At 35.6% G+C, this 20,248-nt stretch overlaps 5 protein-coding genes across 13 annotated transcripts in view; 4 read left to right on the plus strand and 1 right to left on the minus strand.

The window, feature by feature from the left end:
• LOC106876536 (uncharacterized) overlaps window positions 1-2,774 on the plus strand; it is a 25,440-nt gene extending 22,666 nt beyond the window's left edge. For all 5 annotated transcript variants that reach the window (XM_089345063.1, XM_089345062.1, XM_089345061.1 and 2 more), the window contains exon 2: window positions 396-2,774. In XM_089345063.1, coding sequence (XP_089201189.1) covers window positions 793-2,538 — 1,746 coding nt within the window. In that variant the 5' untranslated portion in view covers window positions 396-792 and the 3' untranslated portion in view covers window positions 2,539-2,774. The remainder of the gene's footprint in view (window positions 1-395) is intronic.
• Window positions 1-17,148, plus strand: part of LOC106876534 (uncharacterized) — a 123,893-nt gene extending 106,745 nt beyond the window's left edge. The window contains exons 1-2 of one of the 3 annotated variants that reach the window (XM_089345047.1): window positions 12,134-12,669; window positions 14,565-17,148. In XM_089345047.1, coding sequence (XP_089201173.1) covers window positions 14,986-16,911 — 1,926 coding nt within the window. In that variant the 5' untranslated portion in view covers window positions 12,134-12,669; window positions 14,565-14,985 and the 3' untranslated portion in view covers window positions 16,912-17,148. The other 2 variants (XM_089345046.1, XM_089345045.1) reach the window with 2 other exon arrangements.
• Window positions 1-20,248, minus strand: part of LOC106876538 (uncharacterized) — a 51,571-nt gene that overhangs the window by 7,834 nt on the left and 23,489 nt on the right. The window lies entirely within an intron of this gene.
• On the plus strand, window positions 3,279-7,234 carry LOC106876535 (uncharacterized). Of its 2 annotated transcripts, none has more exons than XM_014925118.3 (2): window positions 3,279-3,590; window positions 4,968-7,234. In XM_014925118.3, exon 2 carries the CDS (start codon window positions 5,365-5,367, stop codon window positions 6,880-6,882), a length of 1,518 nt encoding a protein of 505 aa, XP_014780604.2. In that variant the 5' UTR covers window positions 3,279-3,590; window positions 4,968-5,364; the 3' UTR covers window positions 6,883-7,234. The 2 variants fall into 2 exon arrangements, with proteins under 2 accessions (XP_014780604.2, XP_052833970.1); XM_052978010.2 differs by lacking the exon at window positions 3,279-3,590 and adding an exon at window positions 3,597-4,791.
• On the plus strand, window positions 7,942-11,664 carry LOC149130417 (uncharacterized). 2 transcript variants are annotated; one of them, XM_089345080.1, is made up of 2 exons: window positions 7,942-8,674; window positions 9,528-11,664. In XM_089345080.1, the coding sequence occupies exon 2, from the start codon at window positions 9,949-9,951 to the stop codon at window positions 11,296-11,298; it is 1,350 nt and encodes a 449-aa protein (XP_089201206.1). In that variant the 5' UTR covers window positions 7,942-8,674; window positions 9,528-9,948; the 3' UTR covers window positions 11,299-11,664. The 2 variants fall into 2 exon arrangements, with proteins under 2 accessions (XP_089201206.1, XP_089201205.1); XM_089345079.1 differs by lacking the exon at window positions 7,942-8,674 and adding an exon at window positions 8,681-9,081.

A 20,248-nucleotide genomic window follows, 5' to 3' on the forward strand; every position in this document is an offset into this window, starting at 1 on the left:
ATCATGTAAATAGCCTGCTTGGTGGAATGGGGATTGAAATTTTTCAAACAATTTTTTTTCAGAATCGGAATCTCCATAGCCTAAAACGTGGGATTCCGTAAAAAAATTAATAAATAAGGGGGGGGGGGGGGAAGGTTCAGATTACATGTAGTCCGTCTCCACCGAGGAAAAAAATTTAATGTAATTTTCTTGTGTGTGTTTGCAAAAAAATCTAAATTTTTACATACCTCCCTTAATTCCAAAATACCCCGACCACAACATATTGGGTTATGTTCGTCATGAAACATTAGGATAGAAAAACTTTAATTTCACTTTTTGTCATATTGATGTTGTCAAATTGAATACTCTGTTGTTTAACTATCCGCATTATCTTACTGCTTCTTTTCCTATTTCAGAATATCTTCATTCAGACGTGCCTCTGATGTTTTTTATCGACTTTCCTTGACTGAACGAAGACCATATATTTATAAGAAGCATTCAGCAATACATCAAACTCTTTCTATAAATTAGATCTTCAACAAATGATGGGGAAACAGTTCTTCTGCACATTGTATTTCACAGCAACATTTTTTTTGTCTTCACAGTTTGTAATGTAGAGGAGATTATCAATTAACAGATTAATTAACATTGGATAACTTTACAAAGGATTTAACAGTTTACATCTTCTGTTTTGGATATTAATTAAGATCACAAATGAAAGAAACATAACAATAAATTATTCTCTGAAAATAGTGACACAACTAAATACAAACATCCATAGAATTTGAAAGAAACACTATCATTTTGGTATTTATGACAAATTATTCTCTCATAATGAATAATTTAACTGAACCAAAAAACTCTGATACAAGAGAGAAGCCATATCATTGTGATATCTGTGGTAAATCATTCTCTCAAAGAAGTAACTTGAATAAACACAGACGCATTCATACTGGGGTAAAACCATATCAATGTGATATCTGCGGTAAATCATTCACTCAAAGTGGTCATTTGACTTGTCACAAAACTACTCATACTGGGGTAAAACCATATCAGTGTGATATCTGTGGTAGATCATTTTCCACAACAAGCATTTTAACTAAACACAAATGCGTTCATAGAGGAGAGAAACCATATCAATGTGATATCTGCGGTAAATCATTCTTTCAAAGTCAACATTTGACTCGTCACAAACGTACTCATACTGGGGAAAAACCATATCACTGTGATATCTGTGGTAAATTATTTTCTTGTTCTGGTTCCTTAAAAAGACACAAACGTGTTCATACAGGAGAGAAGCCATATCATTGTGATATTTGTGGTAAATCATTTTCTGGAAGTGGTGACGTGACAAAACACAAACGTACACATACAGGAGAGAAGTCATATCACTGTGATATCTGTGGTGAATCATTTGCTAGAAATAATGGCTTGACTAATCACAAACGTATTCACACTGGGGAAAAACCATATCAATGTGATATCTGTGGTAAATCATTTTCCAGAAAAGGCATTTTAAATGCTCATAAACGTATTCATACTGGGGAAAAACCATATGAATGTGATATCTGTGGTAAATTATATTCTTCTCCTGATCCCTTAAAAAGACACAAAGGTACTCATATAGGTGAGAAGCCATTTTATTGTAATATCTGTGGTAAATCATTTGCTCAAAGTAGTGACTTGACTAAACACAAACGTGTACATACAGGAGAGAAGCCATATTATTGTAATATCTGTGGTAAATCATTTGCTAGCAATAGTCGCTTGACTAGTCACAAACGCATTCATACAGGGAAAAAACCATATCAATGTGATATCTGCAGTAAATCATTTTCCAAAACTGACACTTTAGTTCGTCACCAACGTCTTCATACTGGGGAAAAACCATATCAATGTGATATCTGTGGTAAATCATTGGCTCAAAGCGGTGATTTGACTAAACACAAACGTACACACACAGGAGAGAAGCCATATCATTGTGATATTTGTGGTAAATCATTTTCTGGAAGTAGCGACTTTACAATACACAAACGTACACATACAGGAGAGAAGCCATATCATTGTAATATCTGTAGTAAATCATTTTCAGACTGTAGCAGTTTTAGTAAGCACAAACGTATTCATACAGGAGAGAAGCCAAGTCATTGTAATATCTGTGGTAAATCATTTTCTGTAAGTGGTGATGTGACAAAACACAAACGTACACATACAGGAGAGAAGCCATATCATTGTAATATCTGTAGTAAATCATTTTCAGACTGTAGCAGTTTTAGTAAGCACAAACGTATTCATACAAGAGAGAAGCCAAGTCATTGTAATATCTATGGTAAATCATTTTTTAGAAATTCTGATTTGATTAGTCACAAACGTATTCATACTAAGGAGAAACCATATCAGTGTGATGTTTGTGGTAAATCATTCTCTCACAACAGTACTTTAAATAATCACAAACTTATTCATACAGGAGGAGAACCATATCATTGCAAAATCTGCGGTAAATCATTCTATGCAAAAGGCCTCTTACGTACACATGTGAGTATTCATACACAACTGTAACAGGATCACTATCAAAATTTATTACAACAGGACAACAATTATGAATATTTTGTCTGCTAAAAGACAGGGTTTATTATTCTTCAAGCTTGACATGAAATCCATGAATCTCAACTTCATTAATATGTATATATCTAAAGACATCAACACAGAGATGACTTTGATTTCTGAAGATGATCGTGCTGGATTTTTGAGGAATTTGTTAGAAAATAATGAATAAAAGTTTTAAATGATATTGATTTTGTCTTTGTTGTGTTTTCATTATCATCATCTTTATATTTTATGGTAGTGAAATGAAGTTAGCACCAAAATAAAGCAAGAAATACCTATAACATAGGGATTTAGTTTACAGGTGATGTACACAACTAAGTACGCTAGGTAAGTGCTGTAATGGATTACTAGGGCCCCAAAGTTATATCCAAGACGCTAGTATCGATAGGAAGATCCTCAGTCGAGAACAAAAAGGGGGGGGGGGAAACAAGGGAAGGAATGGCTCCGTGACCTGCTGGAAATCTGATAATCTAAGAAACATGTGATATGTCCAGTATCCAAAGCTTGCTGATGAGAATTCCGCAGCACTCCATTGGTTACGACGACGAGGGTTCCAGTCGATCGGATCAACGGAACAGCCTGCTCATGAAATTAAAGTGAAAGTGGCTGAGCACTCCACAGACACGTGTACCCTTAACGTAGTTCTCGGGGATATTCAGCGTGACACAGTGTGACAAGGCTGACCCTTTGAATTACAGGCACAACAGAAACAGGTAGTAAGAGTGCGAGAAAGTTGTGTTGGAAGAGTACAGCAGGATTCGCAACCATCCTCCAAAATACACCCTGGAAGAACGTAAAACGACGTTTTAAGAGTAAGATGGGGAAGATTCAACAAAAACAAATTATTTACTTTGTTTTTAAAAAAAAACTCATACGCGTTTTGCGCATGACGCGCATTCGCGCTAGGTAGGATCGACTAGTCACGACTAGTTAGCACGAGTGCGCGCACTGGACCCACTCTTCTTGAATAGGACCCATTGACTCGTTGTTTATATCTGTATACGGTAAGTTGACAAAGATTTAATTCAAGGCTGTAATGGTGATAAGAATGTGAACTTCTGGATGTTGCAGCAATTATTTCGAAGCGAAAACAAAAGAACATTAGGAAAATATATTTCCTCGTCTTCAATAATAATGGTTAATGTTTAAACTTCCAAAGTCGAGATTTGACTTGAATTCGTTTTAGTGTCCATAAATAATATTGACGACAATGATGATAATGCTTTTTACTTAAGGCATAAGGCCTGTAATTTGGTTGCGAGGTGTAATTCTATCGCATGGGCCACTGTGTCTTATTTTGTTGACCTCAAATGGATGACCACGGTTTCCTCGTCACTTTCTGAAAACTCGGTATTTTTTAATGAAATCTATTGCTTTTTTTCAGATGATTACAGTTATTATATTTTTCAGATGGTGTAGTTTGTGATTGTGGAGGCACAATGGCCTAGTGGTTAGGGCGTTGTGAATGTTTATTGAGCGAAAATACCTAAAGCCCCACGAGGCTCAGACAGGGGATGGTGGCGAACCCTGCTGTACTCTTCCACCACAACTTTCTCTCACTCTTTCTTCCTGTTTCTGTTGTGCCTGTAATTCAAAGGGTCAGCCTTGTCACACTGTGTCACGCTGAATATCCCCGAGAACTACGTTAAGGGTACACGTGTCTGTGGAGTGCTCAGCCACTTGCACGTTAATTTCACGAGCAGTTCTGTTCCGTTGATTGGATCAACTGGAACCCTCGACGGAGTGCCAACACACAACAGCAGTTTGTGATTATATCCAAATTTGTTCTGAAAATCTGTTTTCGGGTACTGTGCAGCGCGGGAGAATTTCATATGATTTACACACCTAAGTCTTGTTTCGTCATAATTTACTGAAGGAGTTGTTCTAATGAAATTTTGTACAAGTACCATTCCAGTGGTATAGATTACGATTATGTCGGAATTTGTTGTGAAAATCTTTCTCTCTCTCTCTCTCAAATATTCTCTTTTAAACAAATTCAAAAGTATCTCATCCTCTGCAGGTCGTTTAGCATGCTAGAAACAGCAGTCGTTACATGGCTTTATCATAAGACCTGTAGCATGACAAACCAGATGGTTTTTCCTTTTAAGTACATTTATTTGTTGGATTGATAATAAAACTAAGACAATCCACAGAAACAGACAAATAGACTTGGATATCCAGAGAAAGTAAAACATACTCATACAGGTGAGAAGCCATTTTATTGTATTATCTGTGGTAAATCATTTTTTGGAAGTGATGTGACAAAACACAAACGTACACATACTGGAGAGAAACCATATCATTGTAATATCTGTGGTAAAATTGAATTACTCTGTTGTTTAACTATCCGCTTTATCTTACTGCCTCTTTTCCTATTTCAGAATATCTTCATTCAAACGTGCCTCTGATGTTTTTTATCGACTTTCCTTGACTGAACGAAGACCATATATTTATAAGAAGCATTCAGCAATACATCAAACTCTTTCTATAAATTAGATCTTCAACAAATGATGGGGAAACAGTTCTTCTGCACATTGTATTTCACAGCAACATTTTTTTTGTCTTCACAGTTTGTAATGTAGAGGAGATTATCAATTAACAGATTAATTAACATTGGATAACTTTACAAAGGATTTAACAGTTTACATCTTCTGTTTTGGATATTAATTAAGATCACAAATGAAAGAAACATAAAATTAAATTATTCTCCAAAAATAGTGACACACCTAAATAAAAACATCCATAGAATTTGAAAGAAACACTATCATTTTGGTATTTATGACAAATTATTCTCTCATAATGAATAATTTAACTGAACCAAAAAACCCTGATACAAGAGAGAAGCCATATCATTGTGATATCTGTGGTAAATCATTCAGTGAAGAAAGAGTCTTAACTAAACACAAATGCATTCATACAGGAGAGAAATCACATCGCTGTGATATCTGTGGTAAATTATTCTTTAAAAGTAGTTCTTTGACTATTCACAAACGTATTCATACTGGCGAAAAGCCATATCAATGTGATGTCTGTGATAAATCATTCTCTCAAAGTGGTTCTTTGACTTATCACAAAAGTACTCATACGGTGGTAAAACCATATCAGTGTGATATCTGCAGTAAATTATTTTCCACAAAAGGCATTTTAACTGCTCATAAACGTATTCACATTGGGGAAAAACAATATCACTGTGATGTCTGTGGTAAATCATTCTTTCAAAGTGGTTGCTTGACTAGTCACAAACGTATTCATACTGGAGTAAAACCATATCATTGTGATATCTGCAGTAAATTATTTTCCACAAATAGCACTTTAGTTCGTCACAAACGTACTCATATAGGTGAGAAGCCATTTTATTGTAATATCTGTGGTAAATCATTTGCTCAAAATAGTGACTTGACTAAACACATACGTGTACATACAGGAGAGAAGCCATATCACTGTAATATCTGTGGTAAATCATTTGCTAGATATAGTTACTTGTATAGTCACAAACTTATTCATACTGGGGAAAAACGATATCAATGTGATATCTGCAGTAAATTATTTTCCAGAAGTGGCACTTTAGTTCGTCACAAACGTACTCATACTGGGGAAAAACCATATCAATGTGATATCTGTGGTATATCATTTGCTCAAAGTGGTGACTTGCCTAAACACAAACGTACTCATACAGGAGAGAAGCCATATAGTTGTGATATCTGTGGTAGATCATTTTCTGGAAGTGGTGATGTGACAAAACACAAACGTACACACACAGGAGAGAAGCCATATCATTGTAATATCTGTAGTAAATCATTTTCTGAAAGTAGCCATTTGATTACTCACAAGCGTATTCATACTAAGGAAAAACCATATCAGTGTGATGTTTGTGGTAAATCATTCTCTCAAAGTAATGACTTAACTAGACACCATCGCATTCATACAGGAGGGGAACCATATCATTGTAATATCTGTGGTAAATCATTTTCAGAAAGTAGTACTTTAACTTGTCACAAACGTATTCATATAGGAGAGAAGCCATATCATTGTAATATCTGTGGTAAATCATTCTCTTCAAGTAGCTCTTTGATTAGTCACAAGCGTATTCATACTAAGGAAAAACCATATCATTGTGATATTTGTGGTAAACTATTTTCTTACAACAAAACTTTAAATAATCACAAACGTATTCATACAGGAGAGAAGACGTATCATTGTGATATCTGTGGCAAATCATTCTCCCAAAGTGGGGTCTTGTCTAAACACAAACGTACCCATACAAAGAAGGGGCCATATTATTCTGATATCTGGTGAATCATTCTCTAGCAATAGTAACAAGCACATTCATACAGGAGGAGAACCATATCATTGCAAAATCTGTGGTAAATCATTCTTTCAAAATGGCCTCTTACGTACACATGTGAGTATTCATACACAACTATCAAAATTTATTATAACAGGACAACAATTATGAATATTTTGTCTGCTAAAAGACAGGGTTTATTATTCTTCAAGCTTGACATGAAATCAATGAATCTCAACTTCATTAATATGTATATATCTAAAGACATCAACACAGAGATGACTTTGATTTCTGAAGATGATTGTGCTGGATTTTTGAGGAATTTGTTAGAAAATAATGAATAAAAGTGTTAAGTGATATTGATTTTGTCTTTGTTGTGTTTTCATTATCATCATCTTTATATTTTATGGTAGTGAAATGAAGTTAGCACCAAAATAAAGCAAGAAATACCTATAACATAGGGATTTAGTTTACAGGTGATGTACACGACTAAGTACGCTAGGTAAGTGCTGTAATGGATTACTAGGGCCCCAAAGTTATATCCAAGACGCCAGTATCGATAGGAAGATTCTCAGCCGAAACCAAAAAAAGGGGGGAAAATAGAAATTAACCAGCCTCCAAGGAGGTAGCAAGTGTGTGGAAAACGAATGTTCTCTCAGGAGTGGGGAAGTGACAGGTGCTGCTCCAGGTTCCAGTCAGATTTGGTTTGGTTTCTTTGGCTGTATGCCCTTAAGATACATAGTATATATTTTATAAATATGCCTGGTCAAATATCATAATAGCATGAAACTAGTAGTAGCCCTTTCGACTGAATATTTAATTCGATATACGTATGTATGTGTCTGAACATCATGTCAGTCTGATAACTAAAATAAATGTATACAGATCTTGTATTTCAAGCATATTTCTGAATGGTGCTGTAGCATGGGCTGCCTTCTACAGACAAATAAGAAAACTTGAAACGTTTCACATGTGTGCAACATATGCAGCAAATTGGCAAGATAAGACATCAAATGTCAAAATCTTAGGATCATGTGATATATCCAACACACGAACACGCTTTATCTCCTGATTATTTTTATGTATAGCTTAAGGAAGCTATACAGTGGGCAGGAGGGAGGACGACTGTGTTCTCGTAATCTGAATACTGTATAGTCGATGGAATGCTGTGTCACGTTTCCAGTCTTCGAAGGGTGATTAACTCTTTACATTACGAAGTGGAGGGAAGGAATGGCTCCATGACCTGCTGGGAATCTCAAAATCTTAGAAACATGTGATATGTCCAGTATCCAAAGCTTGCTGATGAGAATTCCGCAGCACTCCGTCGCTTACGACGTCGAGGGTTCCAGTTGATCCGATCAACGGAACAACCTGCTCGAGAAATTAACGTGCAAGTGGCTGAGCACTCCTCAGACACGTGTACCCTTAACGTAGTTCTTGGGGGATATTCAGTGTGACAAGGCTGACCCGTTGAATTACAGGCACAACAGAAACAGGTAGTAAGAGTGCGAGAAAGTTGTGGTGGAAGAGTACAGCAGGATTCGCAACCATCCCCCAAAATACACCCTGGAAGAACGTAAAACGACGTTTTAAGAGTAAGATGGGGAAGATTCAACAAAAACAAATTATTTACTTTGTTTTAAAAAAATTATTTACTTTGTTTTTAAAAAAAAAACCTCATACGTGTTTTGCGCATTCGCGCTAGGTAGGATCGACTAGTCACGACTAGTTAGCACGAGTGCGCGCACTGGACCCACTCTTCTTGAATAGGACCCATTGACTCGTTGTTTATATCTGTATACGGTAAGTTGACAAAGATTTAATTCAAGGCTGTAATGGTGATAAGAATGTGAACCTCTGGATGTTGCAGCAATTATTTCGAAGCGAAAACAAAAGAACATTAGGAAAATATATTTCCTCGTCTTCAATAATAATGGTTAATGTTTAAACTTCCAAAGTCGAGATTTGACTTGAATTCGTTTTAGTGTCCATAAATAATATTGACGACAATGATGATAATGCTTTTTACTTAAGGCATAAGGCCTGTAATTTGGTTGCGAGGTGTAATTCTATCGCATGGGCCACTATTTCTTATTTTATTGACCTCAAATGGATGACCACGGTGGGATTTGAACATTTCAGTGTAAAGTCCGAATACGGTTACATGTGATGGAAGAAAGTAAATAGATAAAAGATTTGGCAGATTAACGGTAATTCAAAATCGTTAATTGTTCTTTACATTTAATTACTGCATAATAAGAGGAAACTTGCCTAAATAATTCTGATAGAATAACTACAAATCCGTCTGGAGTAAGTACTTAAATGTGCCCCAGCGACGTCGTTTCCTCGTCACTTTCTGAAAACTTGCTTTATTTCAGATGATTACAGTTATATTTTTCAGATGGTGTAGTTTGTGATTTTGGAGGCACAATGGCCCAGTGGTTAGGGCAGCGGACTCGCGGTTTCGATTCCCAGACCGGGCGAGGAGCCATTTTATTGTATTCTCTGTGGTAAATCATTTTTTGGAAGTGATGCGACAAAACACAAACATACACATACTGGAGAGAAGCCATATCTTTGTAATATCTGTGGTAAAATTGAATTACTCTGTTGTTTAACTATCCGCTTTATCTTACTGCCTCTTTTCCTATTTCAGAATATCACATCATGTTGACGTAAAAGGAATTTCTTCATTCAGACGTGCCTCTGATGTTTTTTATCGACTTTCCTTGACTGAACGAAGACCATATATTTATAAGAAGCATTCAGCAATACATCAAACTCTTTCTATAAATTAGATCTTCAACAAATGATGGGGAAATAGTTCTTCTGCACATTGTATTTCACAGCAACATTTTTTTTGTCTTCACAGTTTGGAATGTAGACGAGATTATCAATTAACAGATTAATTAATCTTGGATAACTTTACAAACGATTTAACAGTTTACACCTGTTTTGGATATTAAGTAAGATCACAAATAAAAGAAGCATAACAATAAAGTATTCTCTGAAAATAGTAACACAACTAAATACAAACATCCATAGAATTTGAAAAAAACACTATCATTTTGGTATTTATGACAAATTATTATCTCATAATGAATAATTTAAGAAATCCAAACAACCCTGATACAAGAGAGAAGCCATATCATTGTGATATCTGTGGTAAATCATTCAGTGAAGAAAGAGTCTTAACTAAACACAAATGCATTCATACAGGAGAGAAATCACATCGCTGTGATATCTGTGGTAAATCATTCTCTCAAAATGGTAATTTGACTATTCACAAACGTATTCATACTGGGGAAAAACCATGTCAGTGTGATATCTGTGGTAAATCATTCTCTCAAAGTGGTTCTTTGACTTATCACAAAAGTACTCATACTGGGGTAAAACCATATCAGTGTGATATCTGCGGTACGTCATTTTCTGCAAAATTCTTGTTAACTAGACACAAACGTATTCATACTAGGGAAAAGCCATATCAATGTGATATCTGCAGTAAATTATTTTCCACAAAAGGCATTTTAACTGCTCATAAATGTATTCACATTGGGGTAAAACAATATCACTGTGATATCTGTGGTAAATCATTCTTTCAAAGTGGTTGCTTGACTAATCACGAACGTATTCATACTGGGGTAAAACCATATCAGTGTGATATCTGCAGTAAATTATTTTCCACAAATAGCACTTTAGTTCGTCACACACGTACTCATTTAGGTGAGAAGCGATTTTATTGTAATATCTGTGGTAAATCATTTGTTAAAAATAGTGACTTGACTAATCACATACGTGTACATACAGGAGAGAAGCCATATCACTGTAATATCTGTGGTAAATCATTTGCTAGATATAGTTACTTGTATAGTCACAAACTTATTCATACTGGGGAAAAACGATATCAATGTGATATCTGCAGTAAATTATTTTCCACAAGTGGCGCTTTAGTTCGTCACAAACGTACTCATACTGGGGAAAAACCATATCAGTGTGATATCTGTGGTATATCATTTGCTCAAAGTGGTGACTTGCCTAAACACAAACGTACTCATACAGGAGAGAAGCCATATAGTTGTGATATCTGTGGTAGATCATTTTCTGGAAGTGGTGATGTGACAAAACACAAACGTACACACACAGGAGAGAAGCCATATCATTGTAATATCTGTGGTAAATCATTTGCAGAAAGTAGCAATTTAACTTGTCACAAACGTATTCATATAGGAGAGAAGCCATATCATTGTAATATCTGTGGTAAATCATTCTTTTCAAGTAGCCATTTGAATAGTCACAAACGTATTCATACAGGAGAGAAGACATATCATTGTGATATCTGTAGCAAATCATTCTCCCAAAGTGGGGTCTTGTCTAAACACAAACGTACCCATACAAAGAAGGGGCCATATTATTCTGATATCTGGTGATTCATTCTCTAGCAATAGTAACAAGCACATTCATACAGGAGGAGAACCATATCATTGCAAAATCTGTGGTAAATCATTCTTTCAAAATGACCTCTTACGTACACATGTGAGTATTCATACACAACTGTAACAGGATCACTATCAAAATTTATTACAACAGGACAACAATTATGAATATTTTGTCTGTTAAAAGACAGGGTTTATTATTCTTCAGGCTTGACATGAAATCCATGAATCTCAACTCCATTAATATGTATATATCTAAAGACATCAACACAGAGATTACTTTGATTTCTGAAGATGATTGTGCTGGATTTTTGAGGAATTTGTTAGAAAATAATGAATAAAAGTTTTAAGTGATATTGATTTTGTCTTTGTTGTGTTTTCATTATCATCATCTTTATATTTTATGGTAGTGAAATGAAGTTAGCACCACAATAAAGCAAGAAATACCTATAACATAGGGATTTACTTTACAGGTGATGTACACAACTAAGTACACTAGGTAAGTGCTGTAATGGATTACTAGGGCCCCAAAGTTATATCCAAGACGCTAGTATCGATAGAAAGATCCTCAGCCGAGACCAAAAGAGGGAAAAAAAACAAAAAAAATATTAACCAGCCTCCAAGATGTTAGCAAGTATGTGGAAAACGAATATTCTTTCATCAGAGTCAAAAAGGGAAAAAGAGAAAAGGTAGAGATTAATGAAATGACGACAGGAATAAAGAAATGAGATGAAGAAAGTTTTTTATTCATTGCATTTCATTTAATTGGAGCGATGCGAGTTTGAAGAAGCTGCCAGTAGAATATATTAATAGACTTTGCTAGAATAATCTGGTGAAAATTGGAATTAAGTGGAAGGCAAGTTCTTGACAGAACAGGATAAATACAAAAACTGGAATGGATCCAAACAGTCACTAGTGTCACCTATTGGAGAATTGAAGAAATACAATCGCATCAAGGGAAATAATTTGTACAATACTTGAACGAAGGTCCAATTAATTTCATCAGAGTCAAAAAGAGAAAAGGTAGAGATTAATGAAATGACGACAGGAATAAAGAAATGAGATGAAGAAAGTTTTTTATTCATTGCATTTCATTTAATTGGAGCGATGCGAGTCTGAAGAAGCTGCCAGTAGAATATATTAATAGACTTTGCTAGAATAATCTGGTGAAAATTGGTATTAAGTGGAAGGCAAGTTCTTGACGGAACAGGATAAATACAAAAACTAGAATGGATCCAAACAGTCGAGAATTGAAGAAATACAATCGCATCAAGGGAAATAATTTGTACAATACTTGAACGAAGGTCCAATTAATTTCTTAATTAAGGGCGTTATCACTGACTCGACTGTTTATATCTGAATGTGGTAAGTTGAGGAAATATTTTCTTCCAGGTTGTAATGGTGATAGTAATACGACTAATAATGACGTAAGCAATAGAATTATGCCAACCTCTCGTTGTTACAGTAATTATTTTTCGAAGCGAAGACATAATTAGGAAAATATATTTGCTGGTCTTAAATAACTTGAAAAATGTAATGTTTATCTGTTGTTTATGAAAACTGATGATCGATAGTCAGACGTGATATAAAGGAAATTAATTGGTAAAATGAGAGAAAAACGGCGTAACTAATTAGTAGAATGAGAGGAAACCGATTGAAGAATACAACATTAATATGTATTGTCCTGTTCTTTATAAGCCACTGATAAAACGGTAAATTGACAAAGATTGCCGAAATAACATTAATGATGATTGTGGTTTCATATTATCGGTTGTTTATAAAAATTGATGATCGATAGTTAGATGTGATATAAAGCAAATTAATTAGTAAAATGAGACAAAAACAGCTGATGCACTTTCGCACCTCACCTTCAAAAGTGCATTTTTAAAAAAAAGATCTTTTATTATGTGAAAACAATAGTTTTTCTGTGACAGCAGTTAAATTTGCCAGATGCCTTAGCTAAGCAATAGAATGCCTTCGCCACTTGACCCTTCTAACCTCTTCTATTTCACCAATAGCTAGAATAGATATCACAGACTTCCAACGAATTCTATTATCGAAGAAGGGAGTAGGTGAAAACGCAGTGACAGCAACCATTAGGGGACAAAAGGAGAAAGAAAGTTATGAGACACAAAAATCCCTCGATTCTATAACTTTTATTAACTGAATTTCTTTTCTCTTATAACATCATTCTATCTTTATCTGTGGGTTACTACTACGAGAACGTGTACACACTTAAAGGTCGAAATGAACTTTTCTTTTTACCTTGCATGCTTTTCCCATTTACTACTTATACATACCAACCCGTCGTGGTTTTGGGTATATACAATGTAACGTTAAATACATAACCTTCTCTAAACTAAACATTAACCCCTACATCTTGACCCACGAAATTCGGATCTTGTGAATTTTCCGAAGTCCTTTCCCCGCTCATTTTTTTTTTCATTTCTTACACATTGTTTTAAACCGATCTCCGTATATTTTTTAGATTTTCATTTCCGGGTCAAGATGTAAACATTAACCTACGATTGTATTGGAATTGGTTATGTAAATCTTTTGCTGTCTTTTTAAAACGAATTGAGAAATAGTCAATCCTTCGTTTTAACTCAACAAAGCCGAAACAGACACTTGGTTGTTTCCGTCACAACTCGACAATTCACTTCGCACATCTTCGTGACAATTGCTGATATGGAAGGGGGAGGAGAAAGCTAATGCGTTGTGTGTGCACGCTTGTTCTCGTCTGTGTGTGTGCCTCTGCGTGCTTAAACACACACACACACAGACAAGAACAAGCAGGCACACACACACAAGAACAGGCACGCACACACAATCCATTAGCTTTCTTCTCCTCCTCCCGTTTTAGCAGCCGTAACGAAGGCCACGGAGATATCCGAAGTGAACCGTCGAGTCGTCACGGAAACAACCGTTCGTCTTCTGCTGCCTAGGCAACCACACTCAAATGCTGCTTATTACGTGCCATCGGCACAGTTTCGTGTCAGGCAGTAAATCTTTCCATGCTTCAATGGATTCTGACCACTGGAAACATTGACATTAAATAAATGACAGTCTCCGCTGTCTTTATGTTCATCTTTACGAGGTCGATAAACTGAGTACCAGTTTCATACAGGAGTCGATCTAATTGTCTCGCCCCTCCCCACAAATTTTGGGCCTTGTTAGTAGAGTAGAAAAGAATATTTGCAATCTTGATTTGTTATATCATTTAACTGTCTTCTTTATCTTAGTTTCTTTTTCTATTTCAGAATATCACATCCTGTTGACAGAAAAGAAATTTCTTCATTCAGATGTGCCTTTGATATTTTCATCAACTTTTATTGACTAAAGGAAGACGATATATTTATAAGGAGCATTCATCAATACATCAACCTCTTTATCTGAAGAAAGTCTATGACAAAATACTGCGAAATATTTCTTCTGGACGATGGAATTCGCAGCAACAATTTCAAGTCTTTGCTGTCTGGAATATAGAGGAGGTGATTGCTTTACAGGTTAATTAAGCTTGGATAACTTTACAAAGGAGTGGACAGTTTTCACATCCTGATTTACATATTAAACAAGATCTCAGAGGAAAGAAACAACATTAAATTATTCCCTGAAAATAGAGACTCAACTGAACAAAAATATATTCATAGAAATGAAAAAAATGCTATCTTTGTGATATGTATGAGAAATTCCCCTCCCATGATGAATGATTTCACTCAAGCGAAAAACCCTGATACAGGTGAGAAACCATATCACTCTAATATCTGCAGTGTATCATTCTTAGAAAGTGGTGTCTTGTCTATACGCAAAGATACACATACAGGAGAGAAGCCATATCATTGCAAAATCTGTGGTAAATCGTTCTCTCATAGTAGTTACTTAACTAAGCACAAACGTAGACATACAGGAGAGAAGCCATACCATTGTGATATCTGCGGTAAATCATACAATTGTAATAGTCAGTTGACTATTCACAAACGTCTTCATACAGGAGAGAAGCCATATCATTGTGATATCTGTGGTAAATCATTCTCTCAGAGTAGTAACTTGACTGAACACAAACGTGTACATACAGGAGAGAAGCCATATCATTGTGATATCTGTGGGAAATCGTTCTCTCAGAGTGGTGTCATGACTAATCACAAGCGTGTACATACAGGAGAGAAGCCATATGATTGCGAAATCTGTGGTAAATCATTCTCTTTAACTAGTAACTTGATTAAACACAAACTTACACATATAGCAGAGAAGCCTTATCATTGCAATATCTGTGCTAAATCATTCTCTCGTAGTAGTTACTTAACTAAGCATATCCGAACACATACAGGAGAGAAGCCATATCATTGTGAAATCTGTGGTAAATCATTCTCTCTAACTGGTACCTTGACCACACACAAACGTACACATACAGGAGAGAAGCCATATCATTGTGATATTTGTGGTAAATCTTTCTCTCAGAGTAGTTATTTGACTAACCACAATCTTACACACACAGGAGAGAAGCCATATCATTGTGATATATGTGGTAAATCATTCTCTCGTAATACTCATTTGACTAAACACAATCTTACACATACAGGAGAGAAGCTATATCATTGTGACATTTGTGGTAAATCATACTTTCAAAGTAGTGGCTTAACTAGACACATGCGCATACATACAGGAGAGAAGCCATATCATTGTGATATTTGTGGTAAATCATTCTCTCATAATAGTTATTTGACTAACCACAATCTTACACATACAGGAGAGAAGCTATATCATTGTGACATTTGTGGTAAATCATACTTTCAAAGTAGTGATGTAACTAGACACAAACAAATACATACACGAGAGAAGCCATATCATTGTGATATTTGTGGTAAATCATTCTCTGAAAGTGGTTCCTTAACTAAGCACAGACGTAGACATACAGGAGAGAAGCCACATCCCTGTGACATTTGTGGTAAATCATTCTATCAAAGCAATGACTTAACTAAACACAAACGTACACATACCGGAGAGAAGCCATATCATTGTAATATCTGTGGTAAAGCATTCTCTGAAAATGGTCAATTGACTTGTCACAAACGTATTTATACTGCAGAAAGACCATATAATTGTGATATCTGTGGTAAATCATTCTCTCAGAGTGGGAACTTGACTAAACACAAACATACACATACAGGAGAGAAGCCATGTCATTGTGATATCTGTGGTGAATCTTTCTCTTATAATTGTCAGTTGACTAAACACAAATTTACACATACAGGAGAGAAGCCCTATCATTGTGATATATGTGGTAAATCATTCTCTCTAACTGGTACCTTGACCACACACAAACGTACACATACAGGGGAGAAGCCATATCATTGTGATAGCTGTGGTAAATCATTCCCTCAAAGTAGTGGCTTAACTAGACACAAACTTATGCATACAGGAGTAAAGCCATATTATTGTGATATCTGTGGTAAATCATTCTCTAGAAGTTGTTACTTGCATGAACACGAATGTACACATACAGGAAAGAAGCCATATCATTGTGACATCTGTGGTAAATCTTTCTCTCATAGTATTTACTTAAGTAGACATTTGACTATTCATACAGGTGTAACAGAATCAATATGAAAATTTATTACAACATAGCAACAATTATGAATATTTTGTCTGCTAAAAGACAGGCTTTATTTCATGAACGTCAACATGAAATTCATGAATATCAACTTTAGTATTATGTATATATCCAAATATATCAACACAGCAATGACTTTGATTTTTGAAGAGGATTGTGCTGGACTTTTGAGGAATTTGTTGGGAGAGAAGAAAAGAATGGGAATAATGAATAAAAATTTTAAGTGACGTTGATTTGGTCTTTCTTGTGTTTTCATCATCATCTTCCTTTATCCTTAGTGGTCCTACCTCGTTTAAATAGTAAAACATCAATGTAGAGCCAGGGATAGCTCACCTATGTACCCACAGTGTTCACGGATATATACATATTAACTAAAGCCAAAAAGGGATTTGTTCTTCCAGTTATGCATATATCCACAAGTAACTGTCATCGCTGGTCCCCAACAGAGTGACCAGCTATTCAAATTGACAGTACATGGGTAGATAAAGCAGTTAAGGGTGTGAAGATAGGGAAAGCCCCCAACCCATCAGGAGTCACCGCAGAGATGCTTAAGATATCTGGCAGTGTCGGCTATAGTCTAGTCACCTACTATGCTCTGCTGCATGTGTAATGTCAGTGTTCAGACATGACAGAGCGTGAGTGCCCTGAGAGAAAAGTTGGGCTTAAGAAGCATCAGATGTGTCACCATAGCCAAGTGGAAATTGTGTTTCCTGGGGTCAAACAGCAGTACCATTCAACCTTTCCTGGGTTTGCGACATTACGTTGGCAAGAAAGCCATCACTTTATTGTGCTACTACTGTGTAAGAATCGCTGAGAGATTTAGAAATGCAACATTTCTAATTTCATATGAATTAAAATAATCAGAAAATGGAGAAAACCTTCCATCAACATTCAAAGAAATCGGACCACATCGGTAGATTAATTTTTTAATGTAAATCATGACTTAACATTTCTTGCGGCCATTTCTGCTTCCAATATTAGCGCATACGAAAGAATTTTGAAAGTAATATTCGTCATTGTCATCGTACATGGAGCTTCATCACTGTGAATACATATACGTACCATAAAAGATATAAAAAAAAACAATGGCAAGAGGGAATAGGCACCTTGGGCAAGTGTCTTCTTCTATAGCCTCGGGCCGACCAAAGCCTTGTGAGTGGATTTGGAGAGACGGAAACTGAAAGAAGCCCTTCATATATATGTGTATATATATATATATATATAAAAATGAGAATGTGTGTCTGTCTGTCTGTCTGTCTGTGTGAATCCCTAAAACTCGAGAACTACGCAACCAATTTCATTCAAATTTTACACATGCCTTACTTAGGGTTCCAGTTGTGTTTTAGTAAAAAAAAATAATTAATTTCTTGCAGAGTTCGAGCACACGGCAACATAATATCTCCTCCACTATTTAAGTATTACGTGTCAAAAGTGAAACAAAAACACTCATGTCAAATACTTTCACTTTAAAAATGAAACTATTCCACTAACTGAAACAATCACATTTCGATACTGTAGTGACAGATACTTTCACAGAGAGAGAGAGAGAGAGATGTATATGTATACATATACATGTATATGTACACCATTTCAATACTGTAATGACAGATACTTTCAGAGAGAGAAAGAGAGAAACAGAGAGACAAAGATAGAGAGAGAGAGAGAGATGTATATGTATACATATAGATGTACACGTATATGTATATATATATATAGATCTATACATACATGTATATGTATACATATGTGTAGATGTATATATATATATAGATGTACACATATATACATATATACATGCATACAGATATCTATACATATATACACCCATCATACACATACACATGCACACAAACACACACATTAGTCATTTGTTTTCTTATCCGAAACTACGTCAAAAGTACTGAATGGATCTTTATGAAATTTGGAAATTATATTCTTTGCATAACGGCCATAACTCCCATGAAAATTCATATATTTTTGATGTTGATGAAATTTTAACCCGAACATAACAGATGAGCATTATTTAGAAAATGATGTCACACGTTATCGAGGCTACCATTCTTTCTGGATGTGCAAAAGGGGATGACGTCTTTATTCCAAGAATTCCTCTTACTCCATCAGGAGCAGACATTCCTTTTACATTCAGAAGACTACAATTCCCCCTTCGTGTGACTTTTGCCAAGTCCATAAACAAATATCAGAGTCAAACACTGTCTGTAGCTGGTCTTCTCTTGGAAGAGCCCTGCTTCTCACATGGACAACTGTATGTTGGCTGCTCAAGAGTGGGCATCAACAAAAAACCTATTTGTATATGCTCCACAAGGGAAAACAAGGAACATAGTTTACAATGAAGTGTTATAATCACAACAGCAAGAAAGTATGTACATGATCACCTTCTTTTACGAAACTTCATTGACTTTCATATATTTATATTGATATACATATATATACGTGTGTTTGGGTGCGTGTGTGTATATACATCTCTATATATAAAGATGATGCGTAGTCTAGACGGCGTTTTTAGATTTCATTATTCTCCTTAACCCGGGCAACGCCGGGTATTTCTGCTAGTATATATATATATATATATATATATATATATATATATATATATATATATATATATATATATATGTGTGTGTGTGTGTGTGTATCATAATCTTCGTATTTTTCTACGTAATTCGGCAAAAAAGAAAAAAAAATTTCAGGAAAAGTGAAAAAAAAAAGTAGGGGTTGAGTGGATGGTGTAAGTGAAATTTGGGAAATTCGATGTTTTGAAAATTTTTTTTGAGAATCGGGGTAGTTTTCCATGAGTGTGGTACCAGTGCTTGCACTTGCGTACTCGCGCATCCGCAATAGCTAGTCGTGACTAATCGATCCTACAAAGGCCATCTCGCGCGAACGTGCAAAACATGTATGAGAGTTTTTTTTTTCCTAAACAAAGTAAATGAAACACACCGGGACCACTCTTCTTGAATAGTACCAAGAAATACAACCATATAAATGGAAATAACTTCTACGACACGTCGAACAATTCCCAAGTAAATGATTAATTAGCGTTTCGAGTAATAGATAGATAGATAGAGTGAGAGACAGACAGACAGACAGACATATAGCTCGCTCCGGCCAGTCATGGTATTAGTTGTCAGTAGCCAAAGAATCGACAGGCCAGCAACAGGCAGGCAGACAGACAGACAGTTACTTCACTAGCAGTGAGCACTTTCACTTCTGACAGCTAATAGCATGATAGCGCCGCGTGATTAATTACCGATCATTGAGTCGCTGTTTATATTTGAATACGGTAAGTTGACAAAGATTTACTTTAAGGCTGTT

The sequence above is a fragment of the Octopus bimaculoides genome, chromosome 29, assembly GCF_046866305.1.
Source record: "Octopus bimaculoides isolate indiv1 chromosome 29, ASM4686630v1, whole genome shotgun sequence".
Classification (NCBI taxonomy): Eukaryota; Metazoa; Mollusca; class Cephalopoda; order Octopoda; family Octopodidae; genus Octopus; species Octopus bimaculoides.

Excerpts from the sequence above, each read along its gene's own strand:
- LOC106876535 (XM_014925118.3), top strand. The coding sequence starts at position 5,365 with ATGACAAATTATTCTCTCATAATGAATAATTTAACTGAACCAAAAAAC.
- LOC149130417 (XM_089345080.1), top strand. The coding sequence starts at position 9,949 with ATGACAAATTATTATCTCATAATGAATAATTTAAGAAATCCAAACAAC.